The sequence below is a fragment of the Pipistrellus hanaki genome (assembly GCF_964339955.1).
Source record: "Pipistrellus hanaki genome assembly, chromosome: 20".
Classification (NCBI taxonomy): domain Eukaryota; kingdom Metazoa; phylum Chordata; class Mammalia; order Chiroptera; family Vespertilionidae; genus Pipistrellus; species Pipistrellus hanaki.
Window position 1 is genome coordinate 10,026,138 of NC_140522.1, and position 23,090 is coordinate 10,049,227.

Consider the following 23,090-nt stretch of genomic DNA (forward strand, 5'->3'; position numbering starts at 1 on the left):
CCGGTTTGGCTCAATGGATAGAGCGTCGGCTTGGGGACTGAAAGGTCCCGGGTTCGATTCCGGTCAAGGGCATATGTACCTTGGTTGCGGGCACATCTCCAGTAGGGGGGTGTGCAAGAGGCAGCTGATCGATGACTCTCTCTCATCGATGTTTCTAACTCTCTATCTCTCTCTCCCTTCCTCTCTGTACAAAATCAATAAAATACATTTTTTTAAAAAAAATACAGCTTCACTGTCTCATTTCCTCCTCATCTCTCTAAATCCCCAGCTCCCATGTTCTGTCTTCTCCCGCAGGCCCTGATCCAGTGTGAGCAGCTGAGGAGCGAGCTGGAGAGGCAGGCGGAGCGGCTGGAGAAGGAGCTGGCCACGCAGCAGGAGAGGCGGGCCTGCGACAAAGAGGTGATGAGGAAGGAGCTGACGCAGGAGCGCGAGGACGCGGGATCCAAGGTACTTCCGCCCCCGGCTCAGCGTCCACATCGCGCGAGTGTTGGTGGCGATGCCTCCCATGGCTTGGAGGCTGAAACTCTCTTCTTTTTCATGTATTTTTATTGGTTTCAGAGAGGAGGGGAGAGGGAGGAAGAGATGGAAACATCAGTGATGAAAGAGAATCATGGATCGGCTGCCTCCTGCACACCCCACCCTAGGGATGGAGCCCATAATCCGGGCATGTGCGCTTGACGGAACTGAACCCGGGACCCTTCAGCCCGCAGGCCCGACGCTCCATCCACTGAGTCAAACCGGCTAGGGTCACGCTATCTTCTTATTTCAGGGTTTTGCTTGTGCTTTGTTTGCCCCCTGCCTGAAGGAATCTTCCTCTGCCTGCTCCAATGGATGCTTCAAAGTCCTTCTTGGTACCACCTCCTCTCACAGCCTCCCAGGGATGAACTCAGTTTATTCCAAGTTCTTGTTGAATTGTTTGTCTCTCCCCTCATTTACTAGGAGTTCCCTGATTGTACGGCCTCTTAACACCCTCATAGCTTGGGACATTCCTCTCAACATAAAATGTGCTCCATATATTGTTGTTGAATTGGAAAGGTATGAATGAAATGCTGAGAATCCAGAGCAGGGGTCTTCAAACTACGGCGCGCGGGCCACATGCAGCCCCCAGGGGAGTCTGATCCTGCCTGCCAGGTTTTTTGGGCAGTGAGCGCAGCCAAGGTGTTACAGTAGGAATTAGTAGTTCATATAGTCCGGCCCTCCAGCTCTCTGAGGGACCGTGATCTGGCCCCCACTTTAAAAAGTTTGAGGACCCCTGATCCAGAGGATCAGAATCCCTGTCTGCAAGAGATCATGGAAGGCTTCTCGGAGAAGGCGGCATCTCAGCTAAGCTTCAGAGAACAGGGAGGATTTTAGAAATGCAGAGTGTGGGAAGGAATACTGGCCACACCAGCATGACTAAGGCATGGGGGAGGTAAAACCGTGAGCGGAGAGAAAATGGTATCAACTACAAAAACCGGCAACTGTTCACACCTAGGAGATTTTGTTTTGTTTGTTTTGTTTTCTGGTTGTTTGGTGGAAACTTTTGCCTCCCTGAGTAGTTCTACTGTGTAAAATATCTTGATGAGAATGCCTGCTAAGAATGGACAAGAGAGGGCTGAATGCACCAGGCACTATTCCAGGTGCTGGCACAGGTAACAGAGCCTCTTTCTTATGCTGACAATTCTTTGCTGAATAGAGGTGACGACAGAGATGCAATGTATCTGAGGCTGAGTCATCTGTCTTGCCCTCCATGAGGCCTGGTTGGCATTGGATCTCGAGGCCCTGCCCTCAGTGCAGGTGCAGAAATAAAGCCTGAGAATGGTCCCAGCGCTGGTGAGGGCAGTCACCAGCAAATGGCAGAAAGTGGCGTTGGAGTAAAAGTCTTAGGGTTGAATCTAAATTGACCTCACCGTGACCTTGAAGAGTTGGACCTAAGTTTCAAGAATAGCCAAAATCGGTTTTCCTCAGTGGATAGAGCATCGGCCTGTGGCCTGAAAGGTCCTGAGTTCAATTCCAGTCAAGGGCATGTACCTTGGTTGTGGGCACATTCCCAGTAGGGGGTGTGCAAGAGGCAGTTAATCGATGATTCTCTCATTGATGTTTCTAACTCTCTATCCCTCTCTCTTCCTCTCTGTAAAAAATCAATAAAATATATATTTAAATTTCGAGAGTAAATAATGGAGCTGATCTACTCCATGGTTCGATTGAATTCGATGAGATAATGTTTTGAAAGTACCGTATTTTTCGGACCATAAGAAGCACTTTTTTTCCCCCAGAAGTGGGGGGAAAAAGTCCCTGCGTCTTATGGTCCAAATATAGCCTACACATATACTTTAAAAAAAAGTTTTTTTACTTGCCCAGCTCTGTGTGGTCTCTGTGTGCTTGCCCGGCTCTAAAATGGTTCTAAATGCTGCTGTTTACTTTACAGGGTTGATTACATGTGTTTATGACTGTGATGTTGGGTTTTAATGCACATAAAATATTTTAGGACACTATTTGTTTCAGAATCTTTTTTTCTTCATTTCCCTTCTCTAAAAACTGGTGCGTCTTATGGTCCGAAAAATACGGTATCTAACACAATACCTAACTTAGCGTGGGCATTTCATACATTTTAGCTTCTGGCTTATTAGATAGATTTCTTGGGTCTTCCTGTGAGTAAAAGCAGACAGCTCTGAATATAAAGCCTAGCCCTGCTTTTTCTTTATTAGCTTGAATGAACTTGGGCGAATGACTTCATTTACCTAATCTCACTTTTCTCAATGGGAAATTAATCCAATACCATTCTTCCTCCAGGGGATTCAGAGAGAATGTGTCAGGCAGTTAATCGGGGAGGGAGCTGGATCAATGAATTAGGATGTTGTAAATGTCCTTAGTCACTGCCAGAGCTGGCTTCCCACCTTCTAGCAGCGAGACGTGCTGGCTTGTACCTTTAGATCTTCTTTCTTTCTTTCTTTTTATTATTTGTCTCCTCTCTCCTTTATTTTAATTTAACAATCCCATGTGTGTGGGCATCTCTAGGGGCACAGATGCCTTCTGCCTGGAGAGCTTTTTAATCATTGCCCCACGCAAGGTCCTCGCTGTGTGTGTTTGTTGTCTTAAGAGATGGTCTTTGGGCCCTAAACGGTGTGGCTCAGTGGATAGAGCGTCGGCCTGTGGACTGAAAGGTCCCAGGTTTGATTCTGGTCTAGAGCATGTGCCTTGGTTGCAGGCACATCCCTATTAGGGGCTGTGCAGGAGGCAGCTGATCGATGTTTCTCTCTCATTGATGTTTCTGACTCTCTATTCCTCTCCCTTCCTTTCTGTAAAAAATTTTTTAATAAAAATATATTTTAAAAGAGAGAGAGAGAGAGAAAGAGAGAGAGAGAGAGAGAGAGAGAGAGAGAGAGAGAGAGAGAGAGAGAGAGATGGTCTTTGGTGGCACTGAGCCCCTAGGGCTTGTACGTCGAGTCAGTCGTTCCTCATCTGGGTATGGAGCACCCTCTGTGGTCCATGCATTTCCTGACCTGGTTCCCTGGCAGGAACCCTGTGCCGAGTCCTTCATTCTGTGCCTCTCGTGGCGGGAGGCCCGCTGTACCCCGTGCCCAGCACACCGGGGGCCGTGTCAGGGCAGAGTTTTCTGCCAGGCTCTCCCGACCAGGGCGTCCTTGTCTCCGCTCGCCCTGTCAGAGCGGAGAGGACTTACCTGCTCCGCCGCCCCGGACACCGCAGGGTCGCAGCTGTCCGTGTTGCTGCGACAGATGTGGATGGAGAGGCTCCCGCAGAGAGATGCTGGCTTCCAGATGGTGGGCGTGGGGCGGAGAAGGCGTGACTCGGAGGGGAGGCCCGGGGTGGGTGACAGGAGGGAGCAGACAGGTAACGGGCAGAGGGGAGAAGTGGCAGGCGGCAGAGGGAGGGGCAGAAGGGATGGAGTGTGATGTGTTACATGCCTTGTCATGCAAACGGACTCAGTATTTACAAGGAGAGCTTCTGCTAACACATCTAGCAGTTACTTCAAAAAAAACCACACAGTGATCTTGTGTTTACCATACACAGCTCCACAGAAGTCATAGATGATTTTTAGGAGCTGGTCATTAAAGTTTGGTTTATGGTTGCTGTACTTTTCCAGAGAAGCTATCATGACACACTCAGGATGTGGATATTCATGAACTTGAATTTTTTTTTTTATTAAGGAACTTAAATGAATGTTTTTGATTGTTACATTGAGCTTCTTTTGACGTTTAGGTTTGAACTGGAATGTGCGTAAGGGTGGTTTGTAGCTTGGTATTAGTAAAGATAATTTTATGTACAAACTAGAGGCTCGGTGCTCAAAATTTGTGCACGAGAGGGTCCTCTCAGCCCAGCCTGCACCCTCTCCAATCCGGGACCCCTCAGAGGATATCTGACTGCCGGGTACCCATAAAGTCCCTCAGAAGAGCCATTTATTCTGGTTTTCCAATGCATTTACCAAACATTCGGTGCCTCTCGAGGAGCGTGCCCTTGAAGACTGTAGAAGGTCTGGTGAGGAAACAGACGCTGAATGCAGTGTGAGAAGTGCAGAGGCTGGGGTGCCACAGGGTAGACAGAGGTGGTAGTGGGAATACTTCAGCACCAGGACGGCATGGACAGCAGCCAATGAGCATGGCCGGTGGGTGGCTGCAAACAGCAGGAAGGACCACCCAGTGCACGTTCACTGAGGAGCAACCCTGAATATATGAAGGCGCTTCTGCTTGTGCTGGGAGCTGGGGGCCAGAGAGGCCTCCTGGAGGAGAGGAGATGTGGCTGAGGGGAGTCCCTCAGGGGGAATGGGCCAGGAGGTCATGGGAAGGCTGGGGAACCTCGGAGAGCCTCCTCCAGTGATGAGGAGGCGTTTCAAAGACCACCAGTAGCTCTCTCTGAAGTGCCGGCCCCTCCAGCTCTCCCAGTCGATCAATCCTCTATGCCCTGTGTTTAAGAGTCGTCTGAATCCTTGGCACAAGCTCTGAAATGTAGTCATGTCCATCTCTCCCGCAGCGTAGGTGTCTGCTATCTTTTACCTTAGAGTTTTAACCAACACCTGGATTTTATCATCGTGTCACATGTTTTCCGCGATGACGAGAGAGACCAGGGAAGTACATGCTTACGTCATGGGGGAGAGATGGGTTGAAGAGGCAGAGAAATGGACAGACCAATCCACAGAGAAAGGGCTTTCAGAGAAGCTCTGTGGCTGAGGCTCTGTGAACTCAGTATTTACTACTCAGGTGTCAAATGACATCATCGCTTAGGGCTCTGACTTCCTCTTTCAGATGTTGGCTCTGTCTCAGAACCTGGCCCACCTGGAGGCCCAGCTGGAGAAGGCCACAAGGGAGAAGGTTTCAGCTGTGAACCAACTCGAAGAAATTCAGAACCAGCTCGCTTCCCGGGAAACGGATGCCACAAAGGTACAAAGCCGCATTTTAGTTTAATCATTACTTACATATTTTCCTTGAAACGTCTTGTCCTAATGAACAAGGCTCAGAAAGAAGTGTGGAGTGGAGAAGTTTTGTTATTTCAAGATAATAAATGGTCCACCTAATTGTCACTCACGAGTTCATACTGTTGGCTGGATGCTGCAAATACTGTACAAAGATGAATTAGACACAAATCATATTCTCAGAGAGCTTAAGAGATCAGTGGCTGAGACAGACTTATAAATAAGCAAGCTTTATTTAATGATGGAATATTTGACAACAGTTGCTTTTTAAAAAAACAAAAAAAAAAACTTGCTAATTATAAGTAATTTTTGCCAGATACAGCATAGGTTTGATCGTCTGATCTTCATAATAATGCCAAAAGACATGTATTTACAACATGAGGCATGTGCTTAACATGAAATCTGCAGGCTTGATCTCTTTTTCAGACTTGGTCTCTGAAGTCAAGGCTCTACTGCTACAGCTAATTATTTTATTGGTCTTTAAATTTATACTTTAAAAGTCATATTTTTTGCTGTCAAAGTTGTGAACCTAGTACTAAAATGTTTAATAGTCTTAACTGGCTGATGTAAGGTACGTATTTAAGAAACACTAGAGGTGCCAAGATCGGTTTGGCTCAATGGATAGAGCGTCGGCTTGGGAACTGAAGGGTCCCGGGTTCGATTCCGGTCAAGGGCATGTACCTTGGTTGCGGGCATATCCCCAGTAGGGGGTGTGCAAGAGGCAGCTGATCGATGACTCTCTCATTGATATTTCTAACTCTCTCTCTCCCTTCCTCTCTGTACAAAAATCAATAAAATATATTAAAAAAAAAAAAAAAAGAAAAAGAAAAACACTAGAGGTCCATGTAAATTTCAGTAATCAATTGCTTTAACACTAAGAAACTAAATAATGGCATGCATGATGTAATAAGTTAAATGAATTTTTTTACATCAATATATTCACAGGTTATTTTAAAACTCATACCCTTTTGATATTGAATTTTGTTTCTCACTGTGTTTTCCTAAATTTTGACCTATTGTATTCCATTGTTGTTTTATAATTTAGTAATTCAAATAAAGTTTATTTTATTTTTTAAATATATATTTTATTGATTTTTTTTTTTTTTACAGAGAGGAAGAGAGAGGGATAGAGAGTTAGAAACATCAATGAGAGAGAATCATCAATCAGCTGCCTCCTGCACACCCCCTACTGGGTATGTGCCCGCAACCAAGGTACATGCCTTTGACCGGAATCGAACCCGGAACATTTCAGACCTCTATCCACTGAGCCAAACCGGTTTCAGCTCAAATGAATTTTAAAGTGAACTTTAACCTACAGTAGGAAAGGGAGCCTACTTTTTCTTTCTCTTTCCTGAATTTAATCAACCTAGCAAATGTAGGTGTTTAAAAACATCATATTTACCCACATAGTAAATGCGTTTGTGTGCAGAGAGGGGCAGAAGTAGGAGAACTGATGCAGAGGCATGAACATGGTTAATCCAATTTATGGATAAAAGCTATGGCCGGAGTTCTCAGCTCATCGTAGGCATAGAACTTTCTGTTGAAATCTGTGCAGTAAAGAATGAGCATAATCTGTCCTTAGAATTGTCCAGAGGGACGCAGGCATCAGAGGAGTGCATTGAGGTTGCTTCCAACCAAAAGATAATATAATTTTAGTCCAATTTATTTGTCAATTTATTTTAGATAGAATTTCAATGTTATGGATAAACTCACAAATGCTAAACTGAAAGTAGTAAGGCAAGGGAATTTAAAAAGAAAATAAAGGGATAAAATAAGTTTCAATAAGACCTAATGCTTAGACACTTGTTACATGTAATAATTTTGTGTTGGTGTTGGGTTTTAAACACTGTGATTGTATAATTGTTGTATAATTATTATTTTCTGGTATTATCAAGTTAGATATTTTCATTTCATTCATGAGGGTAAATCAAATAGATTGAAACAGTGAAGAATTAAGAAAGAAAGTAAATTAGGGACCCTCTATTTTTTTCTGGCACTCTTAATTTTTAAATGTTATTTAGCTTTAAAAGTAATGCCTTTATGTAAATTACTAATTATTTGAAATGAGAAAGATCAACTCACACGCCGAAAGCATTTGAATTTCAAATAGAATTTTTAGTAATTTTACTATTTTTCTAGCTTTTGTGGGCCACTAGGGGAAAGCTTATTGGCTTTTTTTCTGTCTTGTCACTATATCTTTGGAACACAGAATAGCTTATTTTTTAAGATATGTTTTATTTGAACATAGGAAATGCATACAGGTTTTCTAAGATTCTAGTACCTCAATATTGATGGTACTAATTTCCAAAGTTCTAATCATCCTTTTTGGAGAAATACCGAATTTGACAAGTTTCAGACAAGTATAACCTTATGTGACACATGATTTTTAAAACTTGTCTTGGTCCATTAGAGGCTGACGGAGCAGAATCGTTTATATTCATCGCTCTATAAGTCTTCCGTTCTCCCCGAGGCTTATCACTTCTTTACATAAATTTATCTGCTAATTGCATTTTCCAAATATAGTCATGTCTGTAGAGACGACAGATTGAAAACAAAACTGTAGAAAAGACTTTTAAGACATGATGTGGGTTCATTATTTTATGATACATTAGCATTATTTCACTTAAATGTACATTTTCCTTTTTGCTAAATCTACAGTTACGAATGCAGAATGTGCTTAGATCCAGCCCATGACCTTTACCAGGCAATCTTTCTTTAGCTGAAATACATTGTTGTGCATGATGAGATTGGCATTGTCTAAAGAGCTTATAGTTAATACGGCTACTACACCTAGATATCAATAATATAGTCTAATAGCAGAGACAAAAACTTCTTTATAAATTTTCTAAAATAAAAGCCTACCTCATAAAATCTTTAAAAGAAGGTCTTATAATACAGAGTGTCTATTTAACCATAAGAATTTACATGAATAATACCATAGCTTAATATTTTCATTAATAATTTTACCTACTTAAAATTGAGATGACAGTGCATTTTGGATGGTAATATGCAATTGAAACTCTGATTTTACAGAAGAAATCGTGAAACATTACTTAAATTCCTTAGTATGCATTTTTTTATCTATAGTTTGAAATTGTTATATTCAGCAATACCTGGTGTTGGCTCCACATCTTAACAGAATATCATATTGGATATTCTAATAGGAAAAGTGCCATTCTTAGAAGAATTGTGCTGTTTTTTATCTACATGCCCTCTAGGGGGCACCAAAAGATCTAATTGCAGGCATCGGCTGGTGGATTCCAGCAGCTACTAGCATTGATCTAGTTTTTGTCCTCTAACAGGTGTGTGGGGAAATGCGCTATCAATTGAATAAAACCAAAATGGAGAAGGAGGAGGCAGAAAAGGAGCTCAGAGAGTACAGAGCCAAAGCTAAAAGGGACCTTGACCTGAAAGATCAGGTAAGCCATGGCACAGTGAGCACATGAACGCTCCGTCTGAAGCTGAGGTGGTTTTATTCCTAAGTCATTCATCTCTATTATATTGGTTCTAATGGAACGATTCAGTTCATACTATTAAAAGAATTTCACTTGTAGTTGCCTGAAATTACCACCTTTCACATGAAGTGGTGAGGGTACAACTGCATGCATATGAATTTCCATTCTGACAGTCATAAATATACATTTGGATATGTGTATCTATTACTTACAAAAGTTTTAAAAAAAATGTTCTAATGCACAGTCTGAACCTAAAATATACGTACACGAAGTTCTCGAAAGATGCCAACTTGAATCCAATTTTAAGTGAAAAAGTTTAAAATTTGTACGATGAGATGAGTTGATATGTAAATATGTCAATCAAATTGATTGTTGGCAGAGTGAAGCCAGTTTTAACTAAGATAACCATGAAGACGTTTGCTCGGGGTGCCTAAAAACAGCAAAATTAGAAATGTTCCAAAAAAATTCTGCTTATTCAATTCCAGTTTGCGCAGATGTTTTTTATCTTCTATTTGGTTGAGATCATATAGATGCCCTGATTTTAATCGACAAAGTGGACAAAACGTGGAGGAAAGCAGTTCTAACAGGCTGATTTGGGTTTTCTGTTCTTATGTTACAATTCAAGGAAAGCAGGATGATAAATCCGTTCAATTAAAACAAAAATTTCTTTATAAATTTTCTCAAATAAAAGCCTACCTCATAAAGTCTTTAAAAGAAGATTTTATAATATAGAGTGTCCATTTAACCATAAGAACTTAAATAAATAAAAATAATAAGATACTGAGGTCTTAGTATCAGTATTTTGGAGAAATTGCTGCAATGTAAAAGTAGCTAGCCCTCAGTAAATAAAAAACAAACAAACATGTTTCCAGTTCAAAGCTTTTTGTCCTATTCACCAACGTGTTTTCCCTTCCAACCCGATCAAGACTCTAAGACACAAACACAATTAGGCAAGAGATTGAAAATGAAAGTAATAATGAAACTTAGTATAAAACGTTTTTCAAATCAAAATGGAAATCCATGGCACTAAATGAAAATCTGAACAAATAAAAGCAAATCCTGCTTTTGTACCGCTGAAGTCAAAGTGTTTTTACAGCATTCTAAATGTTCAGAAGAATTTCCGTGATTAACGTGTACAAATAAAGGGACTATTTTGTTCCGTCCAGTTGGGGGCGTGCCTGATAATGGAATTGACAGTCCTTTTTTATCAGGGACTGAAGGTTAGGACTTCCAGACCTAACACGGAGCTCCCCTTGGCTGATGTATTATGGCTTTCTAAAAAGTATCCTTTTTAGAATACTCGCTGGCACTGTTCTGTACCTTTTGTGTTATTCTCTAGCATCTGCCAGCATAACGAGTTGGGCTAACTGGAAAAATCTAGCAAAGAAGAGTTCTGGAGTTATTTAAAATCCACATTCTAATCTTCTAGAGAGAAAAAAAAAACAAAAAACTGCAGGAACAATAGCATTATGATATCACTTGTAAATGAAAAACATGCGAATGAGTCTCTGTCATGTTAATCCTTTACCGTTATTCCTCACGTCTCATTGCAATGAACCAGAGATAGTGTGGAGGTTAAAGGTGCAGGATTTTAAAGGGATCAGTTTTCATTTGTAAACGGTTCCTGTAGATATGAAACCCTAACAGCTTTACGAGGATTCTCAGTGTTGTTTTATTTTTAATTTTTTATTCTTTATTGTTTAAAGTAGTGCCTACAGTATTGCCTGTGTCTCCTTTCCCCCGCTGACCTCTCATAAATTTTCTAAACTATTGATAAAAGCCTACCTCAAAGTCTTTAAAAGAAGGTTTTATAGGATAGAGTGTCCATTTGATGTTGAGTGTTGATTTAGATAGAGATGTGCATTTTTCGGGGATCAGAGAGTTGGGAATAGGACCTCCGACAGCCACGTGATTGTCTGTGATGTCCCTGCGACCCTTTTTCCCGGGACAGAGCGTGAGTACAGAGCGTGAGGCCCTGTCCTCCGCAGCCCTCGCCACTGTTTTGTCTGCACAGACAGTCTCTGCGAACAGAGGGGCGGTGTCTCGGTCCAGGGTGACCCGGGGCAGCCGGGCGGCGATTGTTCTCGGGTCTCTCAGCCATGACCTGACCTTCTGTCTGCGAGGCCCGCGCGCTCCTTGGCCTGCCCGCCATCTGCGCCGGGGAGAGAAATTTCCATTTGACTTCCAGCAGCTGGGCCCGCGGAGCATTTATCTGCAATACCTCCACCAACACCGAGCGCGTTTAACTTCTTCAGTGTCGCACGCCGGGCCATTCGCAGTAACAAGACGGCCCTCTCCGGGTGCCCCGGCGGGGCGATCCTCGCAATAGAGTCATCTCATTCATGTGTGCGCTAATCTGAGCACTCGGGACATTTCCCAAGTAGGTGGGAGCCTGAGCTTGGAATATGCTGAGAACAAGGGCTTTTTGATGTTCACAAACCGGAGCAAATGGTCGGCCACCGAGTCATTCTCCCCCGTGACCCCGAGCCCTGGCCGAGGCATAATCGGGGAGAAGGGTCAGGAGAGCAACAATGCGATCTCTCCCTCCTCTCTCTCCTTTTAAAGCATACATTGTGTGCCAGGAATCCATGGGCGGATTCTCCTTCCCATCAGCTCCTTTGTACTCTTCAGCTCGGAGCGCTCCTGTCAGCCTCACAGGATGCTTCTTCTTGCACATAAAAAAATTAGGGGGGAAAAAAGACATTTGGTAAGGAAGACAATGAGAAATCTGCATCTTTACTTTTATTAGAAAATTTTTGTAGGCTCTAAGCACGCTCGCATACACACACACACACACACACACACACCCTTAGGGGAATTTAAAAACACATATGGGGATAAAGAGAATATTGTAATGAATTCCCTCGTTTTCGCAGCATCGTCATTTTGCCAGTCTTTTTCCCTCTGTCTCCCATCTTTTCTCTCCTTCCTCTGTCTTCATTATCACCAGCCTTGTCTTCCCGTCTTCTCTGTCTTCCTCTCTCTCTTGTTGTCTTCTTCCTCCAGTTCTCTTTAAGACAGATCCCAGTCCTATTCACCCATCAGCACTTCCGTGTACATCCAAGAAATACTTGTTCTCATGATCACTAGGTCATTATCACACCTAAGACTATTCACGCCAATTCTGTAATATCATCTAATGCCCAACCCACATTCAACTGTCTTTCACCAGCTCCACAATATTGGCTTTACAGTTGGTTTATCCAAACCAGGAGAGTAGGGATGGTAGAATATGATAGCATTACCTTCTTTAATGGGAAAGAAAAGGAAATATAAAATTTCAACTTTCTTTGCCTCTTGTTTCATTAAACTTCATGCACAGTGATTTGATTGTGCTCTCTAGCTATAAGGCGGCCTCATTTGAAAGAAATATGAATCGGTCCGTGGGAAACTAGGGTAGGGGGCTGGCTACCCCGCAGTAGCCCCTCACCATGTCCTACTGGAGCCCTTTGGTGCCTAAAACCCATCACAAGGGAATTCGGAGTCTTAGATAGGAGATCGAGGCATGCGCAGGAAGCTCTTACTCCCTCACGTGGCAAGGTCACTGGCTCCGAACTGAGAGGGATTTCCTTAGTCAGCTTCCGTCGTGGTGGATGAATCTCAGAAGAGGATTCTTTTATTTTATTATTGATTTTTTTACAGAGAGGAAGAGAGAGGAATAGAGAGTCAGAGACATCGATGAGAGAGAAACATCGATCAGCTGCCTCCTGCATGCCCTCTACTGGGGATGTGCCCGCAACCAAGGTACATTCCCTTGACCGGAATCGAACCCGGGACCCTTCAGTCCTCAGGCCGACGCTCTATCCACTGAGCCACACTGGTTTTGGCAGAAGAGGATTCTTTACAGCCCCCCGAGCTTCGATCCAGGGAAAGAGGGAGGTTCCAGGTGCGAAAGATCCAGCATTTTCTTTCCTCTGCCGTCTCCCTCTCACTGCCCTGCCACGGCGTTTTCTGTCTGCTACTCAAGGTCGTGGTCCTTCCCGCCCAGGGATGCTTGTGGGGGGTGAGGGGGTGCAGGCCACACACACCTCCCAGGACTGAGCCTGCACATGCGCCATGGCTTCTGGGTGCTCCCCGCCAGCAGCTGAGGACCCCCATAAGCCTCCTGTGGGGGCAGGGGAGGGGGTCATCCTTCCCATCCCAAGGGGGTCAGATGCTCGACCCCCTAGCGATTGCAACCGCCAAAGAGGACGCACTTGGTACCTGGATCTCAGGGACCAGGCGGTCCGCACTGAGTCCCCGAGTAGATGGTCACCTCCATGTCCTGCCCTGAGATGCCAGGAGCTACACACTCAACCAACCTTCCCGCCTCACCGCCGGGCTCCTGCCAGGGGAAGGGACAGGGGGCAGCAGCAGAGCACAGGCCCCGGGGGAGGACAGCAGGTCCCAGGGCGGGGCTGGGGGAGAAGAAGCTGGGGGCACAGGGTCTGAGAACTGCCCGGGGTCCGGGAGGGGGAGACGGGAGAAACCAGAGCGCACAGAGCATTGAACTGCCCGTTCTGTTCTCACGCCCCAGAAGCCACCGAGGCCGGGGGCGGGCAGGCAGGCAGAGCGGGTGCCTGATGCACATGTATGTTCCCATTACACATGCAGACGTGGTTGGCCACCTGTAGCCACGGGCCCTGCTGCCTGTTTGCACGGTCAAGCTGTCCCAGAGCCCAGCCCCATGCACGTGTCCGCCTGCTGCCTACGGCAGAGTGGAGGGGTCGCCCACAAAGACGAGGTGGTTACTGTCTGACCCTTCCCAGGAAGCTTGTCAGTCCTGCCTGGAGGAGGAGCCACAGCTGTGAGAGCTCCCGGTGCCCTGTGAGAGCTGGAGCACAATGCAGCACAGACATGTGCACTGGGAACCCGTCTGGTCCTGTTAGCCAACGCCACCCCAAAAAATTTAATGTTTTAAAAAATATATTTTATTGAATTTTTTACAGAGAGGAAGGGAGACAGATAGAGAGTTAGAAACATCGATGAGAGAGAGAATCATCCATCAGCTGCCTCCTGCACACCCCCTACTGGGGATGTGCATGCAACCAAGGTACATGCCCTTGACTGGAATCGAACCTGGGACCTTTCAATCCACAGGCCGACGCTCTATCCGCTGAGCCAAACCGGTCTTGGCAGAAAATTTAATTTTTTTTTTTTAAAAAAGTGGAGCTTTGGGTTAGGAGACTCAGTGATCTGAAATGAGAACCGAATGGCTTTTCAGTGTTTAAGGCTCAGCAGCTAGGCCACATGCCCGGGTCTCACTCCTTGGATGGCACCGCCACGTGGGCGAAGGGCTGGTTATAGTGCCGTTATCTGAGTGGTTGCTAACAGTGGCTTCCATGGGCGTATAAATCTAAAATGTTACATGTGCAATTTTGGTTTTAGATTGGTTTTTAAAAAAATTCTAGAGATAAGACATTCTTACTGCTATTGTGAAGGTTATAACTTGGGAGTTGTGGCTACTGTTGAGTAGGAAGCATTGAAGTTCAGAATTACCCGAGTGGCGTAAGGAGATCAGGTATTTAAGGGTAGAAATCCACTGGAAAATTCTGGCCAGAAACATTAGGGCAAGAGGTTTGCTCACGGCTGCAGGAGCATGACTCAGCGCTTTCATGCTGACTTTGCACACGGACTGTATCAGCGCAGGCGTAATCTCCCGCTTCCGCTGAGTTAATGAGTCTGTGTTGTTTGGCTTTGTGTAAAGATGAGAGGACGCCTGGAAAGTCCGAGGTAAAGCCAGAGAAATAAAAGCCATCAAGCAAAGTCGACGGACTACATTTTTTTTTTTTTTAAGATTATTATTTTTTAAATATATTTTATTGTGATTTTTTTTTTTTTTTTTTTTTTACAGAGAGGAAGGGAGAGGGATAGAGAGTTAGAAACATCGATGAGAGAGAAACATGGATCAGCTGCCTCCTGCACACCTCCTACTGGGGATGTGCCCGCAACCAAGGTACATGCCCTTGACCGGAATTGAACCTGGGACCCTTCAGTCTGCAGGCCAACACTCTTTTCCTTGAGCCACACCGGCTAGGGCAGACAGACTACCTTTTTCACGGCGAGAAGACTGGACTATCACACAGCATCCTCAAGGACTTGACCGAATCTTTCTGGGAGAAAGCGACACACCTGGAAATGGAAAGGATAAGAACAAAGGGATTTGTTCATAGAACTGGCCACACAATGGCCAGAAATAGGAAGGTTCTGGCCGTAGGAAGATGGGAAGAGATGGTTGCAACGGGAATGGGGCTTTCTGAAGACCCGCCGAGGCCCGCCGCCTTCTGTTGGATTCTGCAAACATCCCTGAATCGGCTCAGTGTACCTGTGACGGGGCTGGTGGTGCATCAGCTTCCTCCACTTGTACCCTGTTTCCCCGACAATAAGACAGTGTCTTATATTAATTTTTGCTCCCAAAGATGCGCTAGGTCTTATTTTCAGGGGAGGTCTTATTTGTCCATGAAGAAGAATACGGTACATATTTATCGTTAAATGAAAATAAAGGAAATGTATTACCTGTATACGGTACGGTAGTACGGTGGTTGTCAGCACAAACCAGACACACTGTGAATCCTACAGTATCAAGAATTTACTCTTTTATTCGATGACAATCATGTCATCATCTTCTGGAACATCATCCTAACAATCCAATTCCTGAATTTCCTGGTGAGTTTCTTGTGATTCTATTTCTTTCAGAATCAGTGGACCAAATCTCTCATGTTTAGCCTAGGGGGGCCTTATTTTCGGGGGGGATGCCTTATATTTCACTCAGAAGGAAACCTGTAAGTTGGTCTTATTTTAGGAGGCTGTCTTTTATTTTGGGGGAAACACGGTAGCACCCACAGATACAGCAAATAGCCCTCAGCGCCGCTCCCTGCTGTGTCTGCTTCTGCACCCTCTCTCTGCAAGGCTTTGGGGAGCAGGGGGAGGCATTCGATGGCTTTCTGAGAGCTGGGCTCCCGAGCCTGCAGCTGCCACCCGCTGTGGCGCTTCTGTGTCTCAGAAATGGCTGGGACAGGGGCCACTTGGGCCTGTCGCTGGCACATGCAATCACTGGCCCTGGTGATGACAGAGGCTCTCTGGCGTCTACAGGCTCCACTCTCTCTCCTTGCTGGAGGCTCAGAGAACCCTCTCCCTGCTCCTCACCAGGCACCTGTCCTTCCCCAGGCCCGGCCTGCCCAGGACCCCGGGGAGTGGTCACCAGGAGCCCCGGGCCCTGCCCTGAGGGAGTTCCTATTCTAGATGAGGAGACGGGGCACACGTTTGAACATGCCCTAAAAATACTTGCAAAGCAGCCGATCGACAAGTGCAAATTAATGGAGTGTGAACTTCGTGCTGGCTCCCGCCCATGAGAAGGGGAATCTGGTCCCGCGTGTGATGCAAGCATGCCTCTTTTTTACAACATCGGCCCTAAGCAAGCCCCGAAGCATTGTGCGGTGGCTTAGAGGGGCCTGTGTTCTTCTCGCAGCCCGGCCAGGAATCCTGAGAAAATCCCGCAGCCGGGCGTCTGTCTAACCGCCGGGCCCCTTTTGTTCTCGCCGGAGTGAGGCTGGAATGGGCCAAACAGGATTATGGGAAGAACTAAAAGACGATTATTGCACGTACTGTTTTTCTAAAACGCCGTGTGAAGTTCGTGTCTTCGTTTTAAATCACAGTTTTGTTGGGACGGTCGCAACATGAGCAGGAAGAAAGTGCGTTTGATTGTGTGTGTGTGTGTGTGTGTGTGTCCCCAAAGGGGCAGGCAGTGGGACCAGATCCTCCCAGTGGGAGTCCTTGGGGATCTGGCGATGAGTCACCGTGTCCGTGGTTCGAACCTGGATCATACATGCACTTCACGTGCTCCGCAGAGAAGCATTTGTGTCCAGGCAGAGACAATAATGCCGATTCCCATAGTAACGTAGTTGTAAAAGTCAAATGAATGAGCCAAACCTTTATCTGCAGATCGCAGTTTAAGGCTGTTTAAGAGAAGAGGGCGCAGGTAGGAAACAAAACATGCCCAATGGACCTAACATTTTGATACAGATTTGCCTCAGGAAGGAATGTAAAACTGTAAGCTGAGCTCAAGGAATATATATAAATTGATTTGAGAGAAAGGAAGGGAGAGCGAGAGAGAAATGGAAACATCAATGATGAGAGAGAACCATTGATTGGCTGACTCCTGCACAACCCCCTCTGGAGATCGAGCCCACAACCCTGGCATGTGCCCCGATCAGGAATCGAACCCAGAACCTCCCAGTTCATAGGTCGATGCTCAACCACTGAGCAACGCTGGCCAGCTCTCAAGGAATATTTTTTCAAATATATATTTAATTGATTTTTTAAAGAAAAGAAGGGAGAGATAGCTAGAAACATCCATGAGAGAAAAACATAGATCAGCTGCCTCCTGCCCACCCCCTACTGGGATGTGCCTGCAACCAAGATACATGCCCTTGACCGGAATCGAACCTGGGACCTTTCAGTCCGCAGGCCGACGCTCTGTCCACTGAGCCAAACCGGTTAGGGCTCAAGGACTATTTTTAAGGAAGACATAAGATTTGTCAACAACTGGCCCTAAAACATATTTTTTCCTTTATTTTCAGTTTCATTGGATGATTCATATTTTGTTCCTTTAAAAAAAAAAAAAAAAAAAAAGGCGCTAACTTTGACTTAAAAAAAGCTGGACTTACAAGGCCAACAGGCCCACCTGGCAGACCCTCCCCTCAGGTCCCACATCTGCGTTTCCTTGAGTGAGTGTCCCTGCGACCCGCAAGCTGAGAGGCGTTACACGGAGGACAGTACACATGCCTTTTTCACAGCCCGGAAATATTAGTCCCGATATCCAGGGAACATATTACTAATTACCGCATATGTACATACTTAAAACAATATTTGTCGTATGAACATACGTACACGCACAGAAGCCAATAATTTGCATCACCCAGTAGAGCAAATTGTTTTCATGTCTCTGTTTTACCTTCCACTTTTGGTCCATATGCATATATGATATTTGCAGGCAGTAAACATAGCCTAGATATCATTTTGGTCTTTCCCTTTTTTCACTCAGCAGTTTCTGGAGCATCTCTTATGTGGTGCTGCCTGTTCCTCGCAGTGATCGCTTTAAGATGACCGTTTACATGCACTTTAAAGTGAGACTCGGCCACGTTGTGAGGAGAGCAGACACTGTTACAAATTTAGAATCCAAATTTAGAATCCCTTTGCCCTAAATTTGACTTGTTGCTTTAATTCAACAACCAGATACTGCAGGCACTATGCTGGCCTAGAATGAATCTCTGTTCTTAAAGAAGGGACTCTGTAACACAGAAATGCAAATAATTATGTCAAAGAGAACATGGTAACTATCATCAGCAAACTACAAAAGGGTGTGGGAGCCCGGCTGGTGTAGCTCAGTGGTTGAGCGTTAACCCATGAACCAGGAGGTCACGGTTCGATTCCCGGTCAGGGCACATGCCCGGATTGCAGGCTCAATCCCCAGTGTGGGGCGTGCAGGAGGCAGCCGATCAGTGATTCTCTCTCATCATTTATGCTTTTATATCTTCCTCTCCCTTTCTCTCTGAAATCAATAAAAAATATATTTAAAAATAATTAAGGAATCCATGTGAATATAAATAAAGAAAAGGGAGCCCTGACTGGTTTGGCTCAGTGGATAAAGCATCGGCCTGCGGACTGAAGGGTCCCAGGTTCAATTCCGGTCAAGGGCATGTACCTTGGTTGTGGGCACATCCCCAGTAGGAGGCAGCTGATCGATGTTTCTCATCAATGTTTCTAACTCTCTATTCCCTCTCTTCCTCTCGGTAAAAAAAAAATCAATAAAAATATATTTTAAAAAGAAAAAAAAAAGAAAAAAAGGGGGTCCCAGCTGACATGGCTTAGTGGTTGAGTGCCGTCAGGGCACATGCCCAGGTTGGGCTCGATCCCCAGTGTGGGGCCTGCAGGAGACAGCCTATCAGTCCTTCTCTCTCATCCTTGATGTTTCTCTTTCTCCTTCTCTGAAATCAATAAAAACATATGAAAAATGGATTTTTAAGAAAAGGGTGCGGTGGTTTGGAATAGGGAGAGGTGACTTCCTTGAAGGAGGTTCAGGTGTTGCCCAGTGTAGGTGGGGGAGGAGGGCATTTTGGTTGCAAGGTCCCCAATGCAGCTGGGAGGAGGAGGGGCTAAGGTGGGGCAGGGAAGGAGGATGCATTCAAGGAACGTGTGTGTCTTTTTAAAAAGATACTTTATTGATTTTTAAAAATATATATTTTATTGATTTTTTACAGAGGAAGAGAGAGAGCGTTAGAAACATCAATGAGAGAGAATCATCAACCAGCTGCCTCCTGCACACCCCCCACTGGGGATGTGTCCGCAACTAAGGTACTACATGCCCTTGACCGGAATTGAACCTGGGACGCTTCAGTCCGCAGGCCGACGCTCTATCCACTGAGCCACACCAGTTTTGGCAGGGACGTGTGTGTCTTTTGACTGCATAGTGAACTGTATAAATAACCTCAGGATCTCAAGTGCCAGGTCTGTTATAAAAGATTCCCTAGGACATGGGCTCCCGTGAGCTCCAGAATCCCATGTAATTGCCTGTTTTTAACCTGTTGCACACCCTGCAGTCAGGCACAGAGTCCTATTTTGGGGACATTTGCACGGTTTGTATTTCCTTTGCAGTATTCTCTACATAGTGGAACAATGTTAGGATTTTCAAATTCCGGGTAACCTACTACTCTAAAATCTCATTTTGTTGTCAGTGTGAGAATCGAGTGGGGTTAGCACCTTAGGACGAAGAATTGGCGGTGGCTGTTTAATGGTTTGTAGGAGACTCCAGACTGATGGGCGGGTGGACACGGATACACGGGGCAGGACTAGAGCTACGGACGCTGAGTCCGAAGCCCCGGGGCCTCGACCTGGCTGGTCAGCTGACTTCCCGAGCAAACCCTGAGAGAACCACTGTTGCTGCCAGTGAGCAAGGAGCTGGGCTAAATGGCAGCTGAGGTTTTCTCCATATCCACTCCCCCCCACCCCCCCAAAGCTTCTAGAAACACAGAGAACTTTCCTCCTCGCTTCATAGTATTCATAAAACCATTGAAAAAACCATGCAGCCCTTTGGCCCCTTGAGTGTGGCTCATCCACAAAATACCACAACCTGGGGGAGTCTATGTTGAAGAAGTGGCGTTAGAAGAAGGTTACGTTTAAAAAATGTGGCTCTCCAAAGAAATATCCATCCTTGTCCTGTTGATGTCTGGCTCTGTGGGCTAATGTGTTTCCCAACCACTGGCCTTAGACTCACCTCCTCAGCCAGGAGAGAAAGAAGGGCCTCCCTGCTGTTCCAGCTACGAAAGCAGGAAGAGTAGAAGAAAAGGGGGCAGGGGGACGAGGAAAAATGAGAAAAGACATTTACCCTGAGAACATTGGGCTTTTCCTCTGCTGACGCTGCCTCCCGTCAAACCGTGACTCAGAGGAGGCAGCAGGACCACAAGCCCATCGTGTTTTCGGGAGGATCCACACTAATGGATTTTTAAAGCCGTAATTGCTATGACAACCTCCCACAGCCCCCACCCCCGCACCTGACTGCTGCCGGTGGTTGAGAGTAATTTCACTTGGCATTTTTTGGAAGATGCTTTTTAACCCCGTAGAAATAAAATCCGTGATGGTGATTTTTATCTTCAGTCTCTCTTGTTTCAGAGGCCACAGGTGAAGGACCAAAGAGAGGACCTCAGGCAGCAAAGAGCAATGGCTTGGTGGGGACTGAGAGCCACAAAGGCCTTAATGACTCCATCCGTCCCCTTGGTTTTTTAAAAATATATTTTATTGATTTTTCACAGAGAGGAAGAGAGAGGGATAGAGAGTTAGAAACATCGATGAGAGAGAATCATCGATCAGCTGCCTCTTGCACACCCCCCACTGGGGATGTGCCCGCAACCAAGGTACATGCCCTTGACTGGAATCGATCCTGGGACCTTTCAGTCCACAGGCGGACACTCTATCCACTGAGCCAAACCGGTTTCGGCCGTCCCCTTGGTTTTATAGATGATTTGACAATGAGCGAGCTGAGTGTTACTTCATTTTTATGCATTGATTTATTTATTAACTAGAGGCCCAGTGCACAAATTTTGCACTCGGGGCGGGGTGGAGGGTGTCCCTCAGCCCAGCCTGCTCCCTCTTGCAGTCCGGGAGCCCTCAACAGTCAGACATCCTTAGAGAGGCTCCCACCACTGCCACTGCGCTCGCCAGCCATGAGCTTGGCTTCTGCGGTGTTGAGCGTCTGCACCCTGGTGGTTAGTGTGCATCATAGCAACCGGTTGTTTTGCTGTTCAGTCGATTTGCATAGTAGCCTTTTATTATAGAGGATACTTACTGATAACCTATGTGTGTAATACATGTGTGGGAGTGCATGTCCCTCACAAATAGGCACAGGGATTGCAATGAGAAATAAAATATATTTATTGCCCAGACAACTCATAGTTGGATAATGAAGTGAAACGTGATAAAAGGAGGATGCATTAGAAGGGGTGACTCACTGTGATGGGAAGGAGTCACCAGAATTCTACTCAGCAATAAGTCAGTTTTCCACAAAGATAACAAGGTGTTTTTATTATGACCTGACCAGCCTAGAAGTGGGGCTGTCCTCTAAGCGTCTATTAATCTAACTTTAGATCCAGTTCCCACTGGTTATGTGGTTATCAAACGTCTCAAGGTGAACTCTTATTGAGCCTTAAGTTCAGTGAAGACCTCTAATGGCACCCTGTCTGCTGCCCTACAACTGGGCAGTAAACACGTATTTTCAGCCGAAACCGGTTTGGCTCAGTGGATAGAGCGTCGGTCTGTGGACTGAAAGGTCCCAGGTTCAATTTCAGTCAAAGGCATGTACTCTGGTTGCAGGCATATCCCCAGTAGGGGGTGTGCAGGAGGCAGCTGATGTTTCTAACTCTCTATCCCTTTCTCTTTCTCTCTGTAAAAAAAAAATCAATAAAATATATATTTTAAAAATAGGTATTTTCATTTGTCTCTCTGAAACATGATCATTTGAATTTGGACCTATCATTGCCTGAACTCTTTTGGATTTTGTCTTCGACGTCTTACTGTAACAAATGACTCCTCTCAGGTTTATGTCAAGCAAATTTGATCAACACATCATTAATGACCTCATTAAAATCAGTGGTTTACAGAACACAGCCCTGCCCGCTGTAGCTTGATATTTTCTATCTTCCATGTGTGTTTTTTTTTTTTTAAACTGATGTGTTTGTTTTCCTGTTAAAGAACGAGACCACTTACCTTCTTCCAAATGATTCCAGTCAAATCAAATGACACGTAATTTTGTACCTACTATGTACAAGTAGTGTGCTCAAGTAGCACCGAGCCACATGCCAGAAGATTACACTGGTGGCAGATAGTTGTGGGAATTAGGCATGAATTCGGAGGGCTTTTGTCAAGATGGAGCAGATCCGTAGTTGGCAGGATCTGTTGGGAAACTCCACATGGAAGGGGAACGGGCCTGCCTGCAATTTCAGGTGGTTTCTTTTTTTCATCTAAACCTGGATAAGTGGACTAAATTGGAAATTTGAGAAATTAGAATCTGTAAAATTATTTTTTGAGGTTTCCTTGATTCCTTCTATTGCATGAATCCTTTTAAAAGTGTTCTGTCCATACACTACTGTTTAAATAATTATGTTGTACCAATATGGTAGGTCAGTTATATCTCAAAAAAAAAAATTTCATTCTATCCCAGTCATTACCCTGTATTTATCTGTTCTACACCTGTTTTATTTTTCTTTTTGGAAATGAGTGAAAACAGAAATGATCTTAGTTTTCTAACTGTCACAGCATATAAATTCAGTAATGCCCATGACAGTGTTTGCTAAACTATGAAACGCTGTTTACACACATAGAACTGTTATGATTGAATAGGTGCTCAATAAACGAATAGGTGTATTTACTTCTTTGTATGTGGATGCTGTTAATTTAAAAGGATTATACTCAAAATATTTATTAGCTGGAGCATCTTCTTTACTCTGGATGCTTCTCTCCACAATTAGCTAGGTTATTTTTGAGTGAAAGCAAAGTTTGATGAATTCCTACGTTCCACAAATAGAATGCCACAGAAATATTTATATAACCCACAGCGAAAGGGAGTTTTCTAAAAACTCCCCCATAAGGTGAGATCACATACACCATGCCTCAGTGCAGAAAGTTTTATTTTTTCCCCCCAATCGGTTATGTCTCTAAAAATAAACCCAGTCTTGTTGTCAAAATTTGCTGTTTCCTCT

General features: G+C 44.9%; 1 protein-coding gene and 1 long non-coding RNA gene across 2 annotated transcripts in view; one reads left to right on the forward strand and one right to left on the reverse strand.

Moving 5' to 3' along the window:
- LOC311614275 overlaps positions 1–23,090 on the reverse strand; it is a 198,951-nt gene that overhangs the window by 137,799 nt on the left and 38,062 nt on the right. The gene's annotated exons all lie outside the window — the stretch shown is intronic.
- The window catches only part of SDCCAG8 (SHH signaling and ciliogenesis regulator SDCCAG8), a 191,577-nt gene that overhangs the window by 46,100 nt on the left and 122,387 nt on the right, over positions 1–23,090 (forward strand). Inside the window, exons 10-12 of the mRNA XM_084868881.1 lie at positions 295–447; positions 5,241–5,375; positions 8,710–8,826. Of these exons, the coding sequence (XP_084725007.1) occupies positions 295–447; positions 5,241–5,375; positions 8,710–8,826 (405 nt within the window). The remainder of the gene's footprint in view (positions 1–294; positions 448–5,240; positions 5,376–8,709; positions 8,827–23,090) is intronic.